Raw genomic sequence first — 18,257 nt, forward strand, 5'->3', positions numbered from 1 at the left:
CAATGTGATCGGTACACGGGGTAATACACCACGTGTTACTATACAAATTGTGGGATACGTGTGTTAAAAAGTTAATAACTTAAAAAATAAAATTTCACCACTTATATAAAAACACGTGGTGTACCACTCGTGTTCCTGTCACAATAAAAAATTACTTGATAATTGGGTCTGATTAGGTGATGTGGTTACTAACAGTAGTGAAAGTGGCGAGATGCTAAAGTTTTTGTTTATGCGTGCTTAGAGACTTCCAATATAGGTCTACATTTATAAGAGGAGAATGTAGCAATGATCCTTCAATTTTAACTGAATTTGGAGCAATGGTTCCTCAATTAAAAATTTGTAACCAATGATCCCTTTCTCATCAAAGATTCAAAACGTACGGATAAGATCATTTTTATTAACTCCGTCAGAAGTTCCGTCAAAATGGAGTCACGTTGAACACAAGTGAGATTGAATCAATGGCTAATATGAAAAACCAAATGAGAAAATTATAGCAATAGTCCTTTAACTTTAACCAAATTAGAGCAACGGTCCCTCAACTTTAACTCAACTAAAGCATTGGTCCCTCAACTTTAACTAAAAATTTTGACGGAGTTGACTAAAAGAAGTATAGCTACACGTTTTAATAAGTTAAGAGATTAATAATTATAGATTATAGTTAAGAGACCAACACTCTAAGTAATTAAACTTAAGAAACTAATACTACAATTTTCTCGATTTATAAATTGTACTAATTTTATAAAATGACCACAAACTCTGAAAATTAGAAATACTTTTGTCTCATGTGCAAATTGCTCTAAAAAGTACAAAGACCTTTGTCTCATGTGCAAATTGATCCCATCGATACGTTTTGATATTTATTTTCTTCCCAAAACCCCTTTATTAATAATATCATATAGAATTATACAATATTGTATGCACGTAAGGTGCACCAAATACTTTTTATTTTTGCAAGTTGAGTACAACATTTTGGATGAAATTAATCATCTAATTTTAGCCCCTAGTTGCTAAAATGATTAGCTCTTGACACATGGTTGATATTTGAGCGATATGTCGTCACCAAGGAAATTTGATTTTGGTCGAAATTTAATCAAAAACTTTGAACCACATGGTTATGGGATGACACAAACGTCATCGACATTTGAGGGGTTCATACATAAAAAATTTCCCATCACATCTGTGGTCTCCAACTCGCTCTAAAGTGCAAGTGGCCCTTATCACAATGATGAAAATATATTGAGCCCTTACATGACGGTGTAGATTCAAACCCTATCAGTAGCTAATTTAACATCTAATCGAACAACATCTATTGTTTGACCAAAAAAAACCCTCTAAAGTCGTATGCAGCCGTTCGGACATAAGTTTATGAGAATTTAGGCAACGCAAAAAGTCCAAAAGGACAAACCAAACAGGCATACATGATTCATAAGTCCGAGGAGAATAAATTTGAGAATTTAACCGGAAATTTCAGATAATGTAACATGAAGAAACCTCCATGTCTTTGAAGTGTGAGAAGTTAGTATTATCCATCTCATGTACACCCCACTTCTGGGTGTCACCATAACCTTAAAACCACGAAAGCTGCAGGTCGATTTCGATTGCTAAAGCAATAATTGGGATGGACCATATCAAAAAAGAACGTCTACGATGTATTCAAGAATTTAGGGCCTGAAGTTGCCTTCGAAGATCTTCTAGGTCGTCGATAGTACCCTCTGTAGCTTCAGTTGGCGGTTTTTGGAACTCATCTGCACTGGGGAGCTCGCGAACAAGACCTTCTGGAAGTGCATCTGATGACAGGTGATGATGAGAAAACAAGTGATTCATAAATTTGGAAACTCATAAACAGATCAAATATAAAAGGAATTGTAAAACCTTACATAATTTCAGTTTTAAAAGGTGGAAAAGTGTGTTGAGTGAAATCAATAGAACTTGCAACATTAAAGGATAAATCACCTGAAGTTTTGGCATCTGTACTTTCCGGCTCGGTATCATCAACAACACTGCAAACAAACACAAACCGAACGTATGTTTTCATTTCCACGAAACTAGTCCTCCGAAATGCATGTCATTCTTTTTATATGCAACATAGGACACATCCCTGATGTGCGTAAGTATTAACATGAAGAAACATTAACTACTAAATATGAAGAACGTTCCATTGTTGGTAGAATTACCTTATTTCCCATTCATTATCAAGATGAAGTGGAGATTCCGGAACTGATGATGCTTCAGCTTCCATCTTTGCTTTAATTGCAGCATCCCTAGCTGGCTTTACAAGCAAGTATTCTTTCTGCACGGTAGACATTGCCTCAGCGTCAATGACAAACCAATTAACCAGATGTTTAAATAATCATTAGGTTCAGTTCCGGTGCCCAAGGCTGGATCTTAGTTTCTTTACCTGCCGTTCCAGACAAGCAAAATTAGAACACTGAGGGTTTGGCTTCATTTCCATGGTTGGGAAGAAGTCTTTAAGAGAATTATATCCCTGCAACCAAGAAAATCAAAATTTAGGCGGATCAGCATGGAGCAGTGACGAAGCATTTGATGCTAAATGTTAAAAATATAGATCTATGAACTTACTAAATCCTTTGAGATGTTTTTGCCAAATAAAAGCAGAACAAGAGAGAATGCAACATACAACTTACCAAGTATGGGGAGACGTTTCCGAAGTTCAGCAAGTATTTTAGTGTATTTTGGACTAGAAGCCCAGCAACAACTCCCTGTAAGATGAAACGAAAGTTAGTTGCTATTGCTATATGAATAACAGCTGTACAATTGTCCATAGTACCACAACATAAATCTGAAGCAAAGTACCAGTGCAAACCCAAACACTAATAAGTTTGAATAACAAAAGTCCCAAGAAGGGACAGCCACCAGAGATTGGAAGGGAAACCTTCTTACCATAGTGGTAGGTAAAGATGCAGCACAAACCCCTTCACGCTTAAGTGTACGTTCATCCACTCCAGATGCTACAACCTAAGGAAGAGATACAGAAGAAGAAAAAAGTTATCACTTTTCCAGCATTCATGTTCCATGTTTCTCACTGAGAATCCTCCAACATCATCAAAATTCAAACAAAAACAAAACAAGCATACCAAAGGTGGTGCACATGCAAAACATGCAGTTTCACCAGGAATCAGCAACTGAATATGGCCTGAAACGGCATCCTCAGACACACCTGTCAAAGTTTATGTTCTTCGTGTGAATTTCCACGTAAATTATAACTAGATTTCGTATAGATATGTATTTCAAAAATTTTCTTTTTTCAAGATATAGCCCGTATGTCTCTTTGATTAAGAAAAACACATGCAGAATAAAGTTTGTATGTCTAACAAATGCGAGTACCATATATTTCATACATACAAATGATACATGCACATATATCTACAGCTGAGATGCATCTGATCAACTGTGCACTTCAGCCTTGTATATCTGATCTAGATGTGGGTATCTTAGGTCCTGATTAGATCTCACCAAATATGAATGTCAATGCATGTTGCACACCATGGGACCTTCAGTTAACGCTTAGGGTACTACAATTAGTAACTACTTTGCTTACCAGACTCCATCCATGTCTGATTCAGTTCATTGCAAGCCTGTATCAGACAGGGAAAGAAATTAGACAAAAGTTTTCTTGGAGGCAGAAGGAACAAAGACAACTAACTATATAACCTCATACCTGATTAACAGCCATTCTTGCTTCATAATTATCAACACAGCTTAACACAAGGTCTATTCCAGTGCCTTCTTTATTTGGGCGAAACGATTTATTTTTTAAACTAGACATAAAGGTATCAAAACCTTGCACTGTTGTGATGTTCAGTGTATAGCTCTAAACACAAAGAAGTTGATCAGCACGGTTATAAAATTGGCACTATGTTTGAACAATTAAATATACAAGGATCCGTACTAATAGCATCAACATATAATCACTCATCTACGCCTAGAAACTATAGATGGAAATTCAAGATTGGATGCATTTTACAGACATAATGAAATTAGGTAGAAGAAAAATCATGAGAAATGATTACCTCGAGTATAACATCGGGATTTATGTCTGAAAGGGTCTGTACAGCAGCATCTGTTTTTGTCATGCCACTCTGAAACGGAAAAAAAAAATCACATTAAAATTTTAATCATGAAGTACTTGGAAATTATAATGATGATCGCAGCACCTAACCTTTGAAGCAGAAAATGACATGACTGAGACAAAACTAGTGAAGACAATTCAAAAACAAAGAATGACGAATGAGAAAAACAAGTATCAATACCTGTTCTGGTCGAAAGAATAACCTATTCATGTTAGCTAACTCTACTTTGTCATAATCATACAACAAAAGGCGACCAATACCACATCTTGTAAGCATCTCAGCTGCTACACTTCCTACACCGCCTACTCCCTGCAAACAAACCAAATAGGAAGTCAGGCATTGATATAACAAAATTAAATTTCATTCTACAATAACAGAAGGAACACTAAAGAGGAGATAAATACAGACAACAATGGCAACTGAGAAATCCCGTATTCTTTCATAGTTCTCCACAATACCCATCCTCTGAAGTGCCATAAGCCTACTGTAAGGATTGCTATCTACCACCTCGGCGCTCATATCCTGTCAACACAAACATGTAATGCATGAACCAACAATACAATCATCATCACACATTTTGACAATGATAGTAGATAAACCGTAAAATTACCTTCACTTTTGAACGCCGGACAGGTCCAGACTTTGAAAGGCTCGTAAGGCGTTCTACGCGCAATTGTAGCTACAAATTACATTTTTCATGAAGCAAATAGAAAAGTCAGTTCTACAAGAAAAAATTACAAAACTTTAAACTCATCCTTTAAACTTATCAGCATTCGGCGAGCTGAAACTCACAATTTACTAAATTTTCATAAATTAAACTTCAAGCTGAACAAAGATAAAATCAATTATCCTTGTTTCTTTCTCTTAATTTCTCAGGAAACAAACAACCACCATAAAACTAAACTAATAAAACATGCAACCAATAAACAAGCAATCCTAATCAAATGATTGCGCATATATTACTGAAAATTATCACAGATTAACGACCGGCACCTGAATTTTCACATGAACAATTAACAATATTTAATAAAACAAAAAACTGATCCGTTTCAGCCAAATCAAGCAGCTAATTCGATCGAAACCAGTAAAATCCAAACCAAAAGCTCTCACAAATTCTCATCTGTATCTCAAACGAATCGGAAATGTGAGATTTCACCTTATCGATTGGAGCATGATGAGAAGGATCGGCCAGCGATCTCTTCAGCGATTCCAGATCGTTCAGCATCTCCTTCAGTTCCACCTCCATTGCCTCTCTCTCTCTCTCTCCTCCCTCTCTCTCTCTCTCAAAAAGGCTCTTAAATTCGGTCCTATTCGGATCGCTACCTTCCTTGCGAGAAGCGTTTACATGCGATGCACTTTACCGTTGCGAATTGTTTTTATTTATTTTTTTCTTGGCGGAATTGGAATTTGGCAGCGAAGGAATTGCCGTCACTGTTGCCACTTCGCCGGAGCTGGTCTGTGAGTCTGTGAGACTGAGAGTGGAACAACAACCAACTTTGCTACCTTTTGCGTTGTTGGGCCGAGTTGAGGCCGGCCCAATTATAATTTGGGCTCATGTACGACAGCAAAGCACGCTTTTGGGGTGTTGGCACGGAATTCCACTTTCGTTTTTGTTGATTGACGAAATTAAGCTATTATTATCCTTGGTCAAATTAGCAAGCTACACGACTTAAATTGTGACAATTTAGTGGTGTATTCCATTGGGATATAAGGTCAAAGTTGAACTTCGTTGCCAATAGCAATATGGCTTGTGATATTCCTCGTCCTATGAAGTGGGAGGTTTTATGATCGATTCAGTTTGATGATAAATTTGATATCTAATTATTATGGATGCTTTATTGTACGTGTTAGCCTAAATTTCGCACCCTTAATGTAGAATATTGTCATATCAACAGTATAACTTCATCCAAACTACATGAATCAAAGCCATTATTTTCCCTTTGTATGTAACGTAAAGGTGGAGCCTAAAGTGAAGGAAACCTTTCGACTTATTGTAATATTGTGTGCAATTGTGCATCCCGACTTTTGTTCCTGCTGGCGAAATTTCAGATGGAATTATCGAAATTTCAGATGGAATTATCAATCATACAGTTTGATACGCCACCCCAACAGCCACCACCCAATTTTTTGTCAACCATATATTTCCATGTTTTAGTGGGTCTAAGTTGTGGTCTTGTACAACTTCCCACACCTTTCAGTTTCCATTTTGTCCTCTCTCTAGAATTCTAGGACCATTTTAATCCTAAAGAAAAATTGATGGGAAGTAGGAACATATTCTTTGGTGCACTGAACCAAGTAAAAGCTTTCATGAACTTGGACTAATTCAATCCTAGGTATGATGGTATCTGTTCGTGATTGAGATACGATTGGAACTGAACTATGAATCTATTCTAATTTTATTTCTTCCCATTTAGGACAACACCAAACGCAACTCATATACAACTTTTACTATGATGAATCCCATGTTCTTCATCAATTTAGATGTATTCGATCTTACGTATAACGTGTGTGTGTGTGTGTGTATGGTATGTAGTGTGTGGTATTTACAAGGTTATCATTTTGTAGTTTTTGGCTTTGACCAAAAGCAGACAAGCAAGCTGTTGTCATTTGTCAGGAATGCAACCTTATAGCTGCAATAGCAACAGTAAAGCTCATGATAAAACCGATAGCGTACCACATATCATGGTATTATTCATATATATGTGCCCTTAGCGTGCACAAAAAGGAAGGTGCACTCCTAGGGTTCTAGCTTCACAATTGATCACAATCCACATTTGATGACCTAAAAACCTTAGCCAACACTAAATCAATCGATCGATCGCACAGATTTTGTGTCAGTTCGGAAGGTAGCAGCCGAGCTTTTCGGCCTTAGCATGCCGCGGCAAGAGAAGCAACAGCACCATCCATGTATCATTACAAGAATGAATGCCAATCAAGTAGTGAAGTTTCACTGCATATATTCTTCGTTTAGTAGTGAAATTATTGTTGCACAAAAGTTGCAGATAAATGGGTCTCTAAAATTTGTTTGGATAGATTTGGGAATCCTTCAACAATGAGCATTGTTTTACAAATAATTTAGGGTTTAAATTTATCATTGAGTCTTTTTCACTCAATATGCATGCATGTGAAGAAGCACTTGGTGTTGTGATTATGCCCCTCAACATGAGTTATAATCACTTGTAAATTCTCTCAACAAACTTGTACACTGCTTTTGAATAGAACAGCTTATATAAAACGGATTAACCGCTAAATAACATGCTTAATAATGAAGTATTATGTCAATAAAAAATTTATGCATGACATACAATGACTTAATAAATCCCTTTCATATATATCCATATCGATTTTAAAGAGTGGTTTATCCTTCTATCTCAAATTCTCATAAGCACAGAAAATAGTTAATTTAAGATGTGGGGAACCTTACATCAGTCAGTCACTGTCATTCCCTCTTGAGTTGCGAAGTCAATAAGCGAAATCTAGCTATGACACTCAGAAATTTGCATCATTTACTTGCCCAGGTATTTGAGAAAACAATCATGTGAATATAAAACAAGAACAGATGACCGACCATGCTCTAGAAGTTATCTAAAAAATTATTAACCCCTGATGATGCAACTTTGCTTGTTGTTATGGCTAATTAGTAATTAACCCCTCCTAATTAATATTAATATATATATATATATGATATAAATATCTGTGGGTATATCTGTCTCTTTTGAAACGTGGGTTCTCACTTCTCATTATGTTTTTCTGGGCTGGAGACGATGAAAAATATTAAAACAAATATTTAATCGTATTATAGTTGCTCCGAAAGTACCGTTGTTAGTTAATTAGTATGTGTTCTTGTGTATAGATTTATATATTAGTACTGTCGTTGGAGACTCAAGTGAGGTCTTCATATATTAATTAAGCAGCTAGTCATCGGATTGGGATAACTTGCAGAAGAAGATGGACATTATTTAGATGTTTATGCAGCACGCAACGCAACCACGTATATAATTGCATCGCATGGATGATGAACAAGTTAATGTCGACATTTTCTATTGATTTAATCGTTAAAACAATAACTTTCTTCATCAACTGAGATTAATCATGGCTGACTTCTAAGTTCTATATCTTTCTCTATCAAATGAAATTATTAATTGTCGCCCAAGTTTCCTTTTCGCGAGAAATTTTAGTAAAATGTGATATATATAGCATTACTCAAGTTTCACACATAATATCGTATGTACATCATATACTTACGTAAAATCGTCATAAATGTAGAGATTTTTCACAATATGAATTTTACATAATGACGCCACAATGGAATGACAAACGTATCCTTTCTCTACTTAAAGTTAAATCGATATCTAATATCGTAATGCATACAATCGAGTTCATACTGCACATAAAAATATAAAGAGTAATGTGTAGGTAGATCAAATTTTAGACCAAATTTGCAAATCATGTTATGTATCACCAATAGAAAATAAGCACGTTAATCAGTACTTAAGTAATAATCCAATCATCAACAACCACGTCATATGATTTACATAATTTGGTCTAAATAATTAGTCTTCCTAACATTAACCGAGTATAAAATATGTCACCTAGATGAGCCATCGCACACCTAATTAAAAGATGTGGACAAGGTTTTGGTCGGTAATATGGTACAAATAATTTTGATTAACAAATTTGTCACTTAGCGTTAGCGTAACAAAACTATGGCCGGACCCCAAAATTGAAAAGATCTAAGTCTACTTTCTCACGAGGCTTCAGTAATGATGCATGTATATAGCCAACTAACTGGTTCTAATTATTTGAGGTCTTTAGCATTAGCCATATGTAATCCATTAAACGACGTCGCAACTACCTTAAAAAGCTTAAATTGATTGATGACATTGCCACCTTAACCTAATAGGCAAAAGATTAAGCCAAGTGTTTGAACATGCAGTTAGCCTAATAGCCTCCTTTCCAGATTAGTTTAGTGGTATAATTTTGTCCTGGACCAAAGCACCTACATTGCGACTGCTTTACATCATGGGGGTTTTAATTAATTAATTAATTAACCATTGATTTAGCTCCTTGTGTCTAGATTATGATTGAGTTAAACAAAATGATTATAAATCTGAATAAATAAATAAACGATAAGGCCTAAAGAGATACAATTGTTAAATTGTTAATATCTGAAATGTCAAAGGTGAATGCATGCTTGTGGCAAATGGCGGCAACGCAGCACTCAGTTTCCACCAAACTGTTTTGAAATGGGCAAGAGTTGTATTCCACCAACAGATCCACATCTTCACGCCTTATCCAAATCCTCATTTCGATAACCAAACTGTAGAGGTTTGGAATTTTTTTACTATTTTTGGTATTCAATTTTCGTTCATGTCCCCACCGAGGTGAAATATATATGTATCCACGTTAATAACTTGGTTTGCAAAACTTTCCCACCTCACAACTTGCACCATCATGCCCTAGGGTATGAAATGTGTAATCAAGATAAAGATGGGGGCAGATGGAGACATCGTATTAGGGCCTTGACTCTGATGAAAAGTTTTGAGTGCATGAGCCGGTAATATTAGAGTGATTTTTGAAAGAATCGAATCGGAAGTAACAAGCAGCATTCTCATGAAGAACTGTTTCTTTGTTTTATGCATATAAATGGCGAAAAGGTCTCCAAATTGAATTATTATTTTGCATATATTATCTTTAAATGATGATAGAAAACATGAACTATTCCGATTATGATGCTCAGATGGTAAAGATTCGTTAATTGTAAGTAGGGAGGACAAGTAGGTTTTTCTATGGGAGAACACAAGTATTATAATTATGTATATGCTTATGTATAAATTCATTAAATTTCGTGGTATACTATAGTATGTTTATACTTTTTTTTTATACACAAGTGTATGATTAATATGAAAACCATGAACGAAATGTATCCACAACTAACATTAAAATACAAAAGTTAATTACAAATTACATCACTTTAGAAAATAATTAACATTAAACATCAAAATATTTCATAATTATTTTAACGAAATAAGTTTGAAACACTTGGAAATTTTTTAAACCGGGAATTCAGAATTGTCGAAATCTCTAATTAAATGCAATTGAATTTTCCCCATTTCAAATTTTCAGAATAAAAATACTATTCCAACTTGCACCTTAGGTAATACCGCCATGTGTTATTTGTACGAGTGACGTAATTAGTTTATTTCTAAAATAAAATAATAATAAAAGTACGTATATAAAATAAACAACTATACTTTGTGTGACGACACTTTACGCGACAACGATTGGCGTCGCACAAAACTGTTTTGCGCGACATAGGTGCACCTGCGTCACTCAAACAGTTTTGCGCAACGTTTGGTGTTTAGTATCGCGCAAACATACTTTGCGCGACAAAATTTACTGCGTCACTCAAGTTGCCATCGTGCAAATATATTTTTGTACTAGTGCTAGATTAATAATACTACATAACAATATTGCAAAAAGTCTAGAAAAATGCCTCCTACATTATATAATAATCCCTAACAACTAATATTTGCATGAAAATTTGAGACTTAAACAATGGTTTATGCATGTGACAACTTCCATGTTTAATTACAAGAGAAAAGATAAGACACGTGTATATATTTTTTATAAAAGGTTGTGAAACTTTCACGACTCTCAGTTTGCAACTTGCACGACCATGGGCTAGAGTATGAAATATGTAATGAATCGATGGGGGCAGATATAGACATCGTATTAGGGTTTTGACTGTCATGATTTTTTTTTTTCTTCCATAAAATCGTAATACCGTTACGTCTTATAGTATGAGTGTGATTATTTTTTTGTTTTTTTTGTTGAAAATTATGAAAGATTACATAAGAATATCACGAGACTACAAGACATCAACTATAACTGCAACTAGCAACCGATAACAAGAAGAAAGAGCTTGCTCAAAAAAATTGGACCCAAACTGCATGACAAACCCAAACAAACCAAATCATCACTAACAAAATTCTTTTCACTATAAATATGACGAATTTCACAAGACGTGCATAAAGACACGATAATTCAGTACTAAACTTTCTAAAGGATGATTATCCACTTTTGCATTTAAAATCAATTGTAGTGAAATTGGAGATCCAATTTCACCATCATTTTCTTATTTCCATTATTCCATCCAAGTTGCAGCTCAATAAAACATCTCAACTTCAACACATAGAATCTCACCTCGACCAAAATTAGCATAAAAATACTTAATATTATTAAAGTAAATACGTATTATTACATAAATGAGTTGACAACATCACATGGTACTGTTACGATCTGTTCACAAAATTTATCATACATCAAATGAGATTATATTTATTACAAGAGATTATACTTGCATGAATATTCGAACTTACAAAATGGTGTATGTATGTGCCGACCTTCCACCTTTAATTCAACGAGAAAAAAGGATATGCATGCACACATTGGTTGTTTGGATTGAATAATGTAAGGTCTTACTCTTACCCAATTTTCTGATGGCAGTTAGGACCGAGAAAATGATGAAGACTTAGACCCTTCGACTTGGAAAGTTTGGCTTTTCCGTCGCTCATACTGACAGCGCTAAAAATAAAGTAATAGTCAATAAACATGTTTTTCATGCTGCTTGCCATGAGAACGAAACATATATTCTGCAATCAATAAAGTTATTTAGACACACAGAACAGATGCGTTACTATTCTACGTAGAATCTACGTACGTAAAATAGTGTACTAACAAGTGTTCTAGTTTTGTACATTCAAATAACAGCCACAAATTGTGGGCAAATACACTTCTAAGCATATAAACATTTATATTTTTTCCATTGCACAAGATCCACGTGCTACCAGTGCCGGTCCTAGTGCCATAAATTGTCGACAGCCACCTTCATTGTGGCCAAAACTTTTTTCCAATTGCTGGAAAATTTCAAGTTCAACAATGGCTTAAAAAAAGCAATATGTGCAACTTTTAAGCTTCAATTATGTTTTGTTGTGTGAGTTTATTATTGTTTTAGATATATACACACCAAAATTAGAGAACATATGAAAAAATTCATTACGAAACATGTTTTTTTGAAGGTCAATGTTGGACAATGACCTTTAAGAATGAAAATTTTGAATGGCCGATTGCAGAAAAATTTGATTAACCGATTGTAGGAAAAGGTTGGTTGGCCGAAAGAATTGAGTGACAATCATGTAATTATTTTGAGTTATGATAGTACTTATAGAATTGTTGTGGTTGAATTTTTCATTGGTACCTATACTAAAAACATGATATTTTAGCTAAAAGTTTTTTAAGAATTGGTAACTAAAAGATTCTGTATTTTTATTCATGTGTTTACTGAAAAACAAGAAATAAAAAAGTAAGTACATCTCATACCCGTTATATTCCTCGAATATCTAAAAAGTAAAGGTATGAGATAACTAAGACTATCTCCAAATGAGATGTCAAATTCTAAGTGAAATGTCATATGATTAAATTTGAAAGTAGGAGCAAGCTCCAACCGATATGTTAATCCTATATGGATTGACATTTGAAAACTCATATGTTAATCCACATAGGATTGACATATCGGTTGGAGCTTACTTCTACCTTAAAATTTGATTGCATGACATTTCACTTAGGATTTGAAATCTCATTTGGAGGTAGTGTGAGAAAATGTGATGTCAAATAATTTTTAATTATTTTATTGTGTGGGTCCCATTACTACACCAATTAGGCCATTTCCAACCGATGGCTGGTCAGAGGGCTCGTTTTAGCCCTTTGGCCCTCCAAGATTCTCCAAGATATTAATATTTTAATTAACAGTACATGGCCATATTTGCCTCTGTCTCCAACCGAGGGCCAGAGGGCTTGTTTTAGCCCTACCACAAAAAATCGTCTCCAATCGAGGGCCAAATAGCCAAACATAATTTATTATTTAAATTTAAAAACTACAACAACTTAAATTTAAAAAAACAACTTAAATTTAAAAATTACAACTAAAATTTAAAAACGACAAATTAAATTTAAAAACTACAAATTAAATTCGAAAACAACATTAACTTAAATTTAAAAACTAAAACAACTTAAATTTAATATCCATAATCAACTTAAATTTAAAAACGACAAATTAAATTTAAAAACTAAAACAACTTAAATTTAAATTCCATTTTCATCCATATCTACAGTTGAGGATGCAATTTCGAACACCAGCGTAGGAGCTCTCTTTGGCGGATCTTCAAATAACACCCACCCTTTACAAATTTCCCAACAACTGTGAAACTGAAAGGGTTTTGAGCTGCTCTCCATATACAATTCCTCCGCTTGGCGTACCTAGAAAAAAATTAAAGGAAATTAATTTATGAAATTAAATGTAATATAATTAAATATTTAAAATAAATTGTGAAAACATTTACTTCGTCGTAGTAATTAGCGCCGCTTTCATGTCTACTTGCGGCTACTAACAATGCTTGATGCCATTTGTTCAAACTTGGCTGAAGATGTTTCTTTCATCTTGAAGAACAACTCTCGTGGATTCGAATATTCACTGGAGTGGTGCCTTCATAGAATTCTAAGTATTTTTTGGACACACGAGTCCAAACACCGTCATTTGTTTGACAATTCCCCCTCACACTATCTTCCGACACCCATCTATAAGCCTTGCAAAGAGCTTCATCTTCTTTTCGGGTCCAAGCCCTACCTTTCATTGCAGAAGAGGCCATTTCAAAATTATTCAAAAAATTGAAGGATAGATTTTTGAAAGAGGAAGGAAAATGGTAGGAATGGTGAAAATTTTGTGAGGAATGGTTTAGGTATTTATAGGAAGAAAAGAAGGCCCAAAAAACCCTTAAAAAAAAAATTGAATCCAACGGTAACCGGCGCCAGCTAGCTGTTGGTTTCAAAATTATTTTTAAAAATTCCTGTCAGTTATAACTAACAAGATTCTAAGTATTTCTGGCCAGCCCCAGGCTGACTAGCTGGCTGCTTGCAGCTAGCCCTCCAGCCCTCCAACCCTCTAGCCCTCTCCGATTCCGTGGGGCTCTCCGAGATTTCACAGCCCTCTGGCCTAGCCCTCGGTTGGAGATGGTTTTCAGGCTATTTTCGGCCCTCTGACCCTCTGGACCCTTTGGTTGGAGATGGCCTTATAGATCTTAAAAATTATTTTAATTAATTTCTTTTTAAAATAGGCCCTACAAATATTATTTATAATGAAAAAATATATCGGTTGGAAAAAGATAAAATTTGACATTGCCACGTCAGCCATCAAATTATCATTTAACATTTATCTTTTGACATCTCCATTGGAGATGGTCTAAGGCAGACAACTTATTCTATACTTGTTCATTCTCATGATCACACTAAGTAAACATATCCTAAATTATTATTATTTTCTTTATCTAGTTACAGTAAAAATGAAATACGCACAAATAACATTTCACTCAACTATAAACATGGATTTGCTTTTTTCCTAACAATGGAATTGTTTTTTTTTTCTTAACAAATGGATTTGTTTTCTTAACTATAAAACTAAATTGGATGTTAAAAATCCAATGATGGTCAGAGGGAGGCTGAAATACCTCCGTGAGTTTTTTCGGCTCCTCGAAAGGATGAACTGTTGTAGCAAAGCCACCATCTGGTCCCTATTTTGGATGAATAAAATTTCAATTGTGCCCAAGTTTTATATATTTTGACCATCCTTGTAGTTTGAATCTAATCACTTCCCAATTCCAAAACAAGGAAAATAGTGATTAATTGTAGAAAAAAAGTTTATAGCTACCAAACCAAATATATAGTCTAATTAGATGTTTAAATTAAACTAAATATTATATAAGGGGACTTTTCAAATCACTTGTCAAAAAGAAAAAATGTTTGCAAACCTAAATTTGTTACAAAAAAGATTTTTGATTGGCTAATAGTTTAATTAGACGTTATGTCTAGTAAGGTATTTGACAAAGAACATGTACTACATCATTATGAATACGACCATAGTGAAAATTCCAAGGAAGTTTTCAATTCCATCTCTCATGGAAGTTTCATGGAAGTTTAAGGCCAATGGAAGTGATGTCACATCCTAGATCGGCTCCGCCGTAGAACGACATTATCTGTTTTGGGCTACGCCCCATGGTTTTGTTTATGGGAACTCATACGAGAACTTCCCAGTAGGTCACTCATCCTAGGATTGCTCTCGCCCAAACTCGCTTAACTTCGAAGTTCCGATAGAAACCGAAGCCAGTGAGTTCTCAAAAGGGCTCGTGCTATAAAGAGGGGAGCCTGTACATATAAGGCACATCACCCCCTCTCCGTTGGTCGATGTGGGATGTTACAGGTGTTGTTAGCAAGTGGTGGAATGTCGTGGTGAATAGAAATTTTCTATTTAATCTACTACGTTATTTTCAACTCTCTCATCTCTATAATTTAGTTGAATTACGTTCGTTTGCAAGTTTTTTAAAATGATTAAAATCGATTTTGGTAAAAATATTTTGTAACAAATTTTCAATAAAAATATAAATGAATTTAAAAAAAAAAAAGCAGTTGAAGTACAGAAATACATAATTGATATTTTAGTTTTTCAAAAAAAAAACTTGAAATCCTCTCGAAATCCAAAACAATTTTAGTCAAAGCCGTTTTCAACCATTGCAAAACACTTCAACCGAGCTTTATCATAGATTATTCAATTATTGTTTTTAGAAATTATCAATAACTCCAAGGAGAATTATGAATAAATAAATTGATTAAAAAAAAAGAAAAGAAAGAGGATTCGAAGGTGAATTCGGCAGAACAATCGGGCGCGTACTGGGCCTGCACTTGCTGGCCTAAAGCTCAATCGGGGGTCCACGGTGAGTCCTTTGACCATTCCTTTCGTCTCACCCCAAACCACTAGAGCCGGAGAGCATTTCCCACTTAAAATTAAATTAAATCAAACAAAAAACGTAATCAAGAATTAAAAGTTAATTTAATTAATTAATATCATTATTTAACTCTCGATCAATTAATAACTGATTCTCTTCAAATCAATCTCGCGGGCCCCACGCATTGGCTTGTCTTTTGCTGTATATAAGTCCCTCCCGACGCCATCGTGCTCGCCCTTCATCTCCACACTCACACAACACACAAACATCCAATCATACGCAGAGAGAGAGAGAGAGAGAGAGAGAGAGCGGTTGGATTATGTGAAGGTTCTGCAGAAGAAGAAGAAGAAGAAAGCTAAACATGGAGGCGGCGACGCCGCAAATAAAAAGGCTCAGAAGCTCGCGAAGATCGACCACCGCCGCGAAGTCGGATTTCTTCGACGGCTTGCCCGACGATCTCGTCGTATTCATCCTCTGCAAGCTCAGCTCCTCCGCTTCCTCGCCGTCCGATCTCATCAGCGTCCTCATCACGTAAGCACTGTGAGAACTCGGATTTCTTTTCTTTTTTTCTCTTGGTTTAGATGAAGGTGTTAATTTTTTATTTTTGGATAATTATATAAATTTTAGGTGTAAGAGATTGAACCGGTTAGGACTCTACTCCCTGGTGTTATCAAAAGCCGGTCCAAAAGCATTCGCAATCCGGGCCAAAAACTGGTCCGATTCGGCTCACCGGTTTCTCAAACAGTGCGTCAGCGCCGGTAACGTTGAAGCCTCCTACACTCTCGGAATGGTCAGACACTTAAATTTATATTTTTATTTGATTTTTTTTTTTTTTTTTTGTAATTTTTAAAAATAATTTTACGCTTTTGTTGCTACAGATCCAATTTTACTGTTTACAAAACCGAGCAAGCGGAGCCTCGCTCATGGCAAAAGCCGCCATGAGATCCCACGCGCCGGCGCTGTACTCGCTAGCGGTGATTCAGTTCAACGGCAGCGGCTGTTCGAAGAAAGGGAAGGACTTAAGAGCCGGCGTGGCATTTTGCGCGCGAGCCGCTTCGCTCGGCCTCGTCGACGCACTCCGCGAGCTCGGCCATTGCCTCCAGGACGGTTACGGAGTCAAGCAAAACGTCGCCGAGGGACGCCGATTGCTGGTCCAGGCCAACGCGCGGGAGCTCGCGTCCGTTCTACGTTCTTCCGCGGCGTGGCGGTCCCACCACTACCAGCACTTCTACGCGTGCTTGACAGGGCTGGTCTGCTGCCCTCTGCTGAGCGACTACGGATGCAACGTCCCCGTCCAGGAGTTCCACCCCGTAAACCGGTTCATGAGGGAGTGGTACGGGTCGAGTCGGTGGATGGCGGGGCAGGGTATGAGGCTGTGCTCTCACATGGGGTGCGGGCGGCCGGAGACGAGGCCGCACGAGTTTAGGAGGTGCTCGGTTTGCGGGACGGTGAATTATTGCTCGCGTGGGTGCCAAGCGCTGGACTGGAAGCTGAGACACAATGTGAAGTGTAAGCCAATGGAACGGTGGCTGGCGGTTGACGGTGAGGCGGAGGAGGAGTTGGGGGGACTGGTGGAGGGTGGGGAAGGTGAGAATGTGGCAGTTGGATAATAAATTGATATATTTAATGGAAATATAAAAAAGAAAAAAATTTAATTAATTTCGATGCTTTTTTTTTATTTTTTATTATTATGGGTAAAATTACATGTATGTACATTGTACAGTATGCAGAAAGGGCAATTAGCATTTTATGTTGGACTTGTTAATAATCTGTCAAGTTAGTTGGGTGTTGGGGGAAATTCGTACTTACATTTACAAACCCCACAAAAACATGCATGCAAATTGCAATGCCTATGGAGTAATTTTATTTTATGCTGTAATTAGTGTGTTTTTAAATAATTAAAGGCAAAATATGATTTATTAGATTTTGTTGACTGTTGTTAAATTATCCTAAAAAGCGTTAACCTAAAATTGGCATGGGAGGAATCAATACGTGTGCATATATAGGGTATCATAAGTAACAGGCTCTTTGTGCAAAAAGATTCTCATTTTTTTTCTAAAAAATAGAGATTAGGTGTGGAACCTACTACACAACAAATTTCAACGATTCAAACCGTCTAGTTTGTAAGTCTTGATTCATAGATCATCCTAGCAAAAATTCAATTCAATCCAAAATCATTTGCCTATTTAATTATCAAGATATAATTTTATTGTTTCTTATATAACTAAGTATTCGTTAATTTTTTTGAACCAAGTTAGATATCTTAAACATTTCCGATTTGGCTAATATTTTGCAAGGATTATCTATGCAACTTGAAAAATAAATGGTTCGA

General features: G+C 35.8%; 2 protein-coding genes across 4 annotated transcripts; one reads left to right on the plus strand and one right to left on the minus strand.

The window, feature by feature from the left end:
• Positions 1-1,445: 1,445 nt before the first annotated feature.
• LOC137710623 (ubiquitin-like modifier-activating enzyme 5) lies at positions 1,446-5,604 on the minus strand. Of its 3 annotated transcripts, none has more exons than XM_068449696.2 (14): positions 5,248-5,604; positions 4,702-4,770; positions 4,500-4,613; positions 4,272-4,400; positions 4,032-4,100; positions 3,680-3,832; positions 3,560-3,596; positions 3,096-3,178; positions 2,902-2,976; positions 2,646-2,720; positions 2,399-2,485; positions 2,175-2,290; positions 1,954-2,000; positions 1,446-1,787 (listed from the first exon to the last, which is right to left on the minus strand). In XM_068449696.2, exons 1-14 carry the CDS (start codon positions 5,335-5,337, stop codon positions 1,654-1,656), a joined length of 1,278 nt encoding a protein of 425 aa, XP_068305797.2. In that variant the 5' UTR covers positions 5,338-5,604; the 3' UTR covers positions 1,446-1,653. The 3 variants fall into 3 exon arrangements, with proteins under 3 accessions (XP_068305797.2, XP_068305798.2, XP_088551715.1); XM_068449697.2 differs by having other exon boundaries at positions 4,496-4,613; positions 5,248-5,559; XM_088695589.1 differs by lacking the exon at positions 3,680-3,832 and having other exon boundaries at positions 5,248-5,565.
• Positions 5,605-16,156: 10,552 nt separating this feature from the next.
• On the plus strand, positions 16,157-17,858 carry LOC137711037 (F-box protein At5g50450). Its single transcript, XM_068450233.2, has 3 exons — positions 16,157-16,456; positions 16,553-16,715; positions 16,804-17,858. Exons 1-3 carry the CDS (start codon positions 16,287-16,289, stop codon positions 17,533-17,535), a joined length of 1,065 nt encoding a protein of 354 aa, XP_068306334.1. The 5' UTR covers positions 16,157-16,286; the 3' UTR covers positions 17,536-17,858.
• Positions 17,859-18,257: the final 399 nt, after the last annotated feature.

This window comes from Pyrus communis, chromosome 6, assembly GCF_041283825.1.
Source record: "Pyrus communis isolate YQ-2024b chromosome 6, ASM4128382v1, whole genome shotgun sequence".
NCBI lineage: Eukaryota > Viridiplantae > Streptophyta > Magnoliopsida > Rosales > Rosaceae > Pyrus > Pyrus communis.

Bases quoted from the DNA above. Each gene is read 5' to 3' on its own strand.
- LOC137710623 (XM_068449696.2), bottom strand. From the start codon at position 5,337: ATGGAGGTGGAACTGAAGGAGATGCTGAACGATCTGGAATCGCTGAAG. The intron at 4,614-4,701 runs GTAATTTTACGG...TTGTGTTGACAG, and splicing joins TCCGGCGTTCAAAAGTGAAG to GATATGAGCGCCGAGGTGGT. The intron at 3,833-4,031 runs GTAATCATTTCT...CTTTGTGTTTAG, and splicing joins ATCCCGATGTTATACTCGAG to AGCTATACACTGAACATCAC.
- LOC137711037 (XM_068450233.2), top strand. From the start codon at position 16,287: ATGGAGGCGGCGACGCCGCAAATAAAAAGGCTCAGAAGCTCGCGAAGA. The intron at 16,457-16,552 runs GTAAGCACTGTG...TATAAATTTTAG, and splicing joins CTCATCAGCGTCCTCATCAC to GTGTAAGAGATTGAACCGGT. The intron at 16,716-16,803 runs GTCAGACACTTA...TTGTTGCTACAG, and splicing joins CCTCCTACACTCTCGGAATG to ATCCAATTTTACTGTTTACA.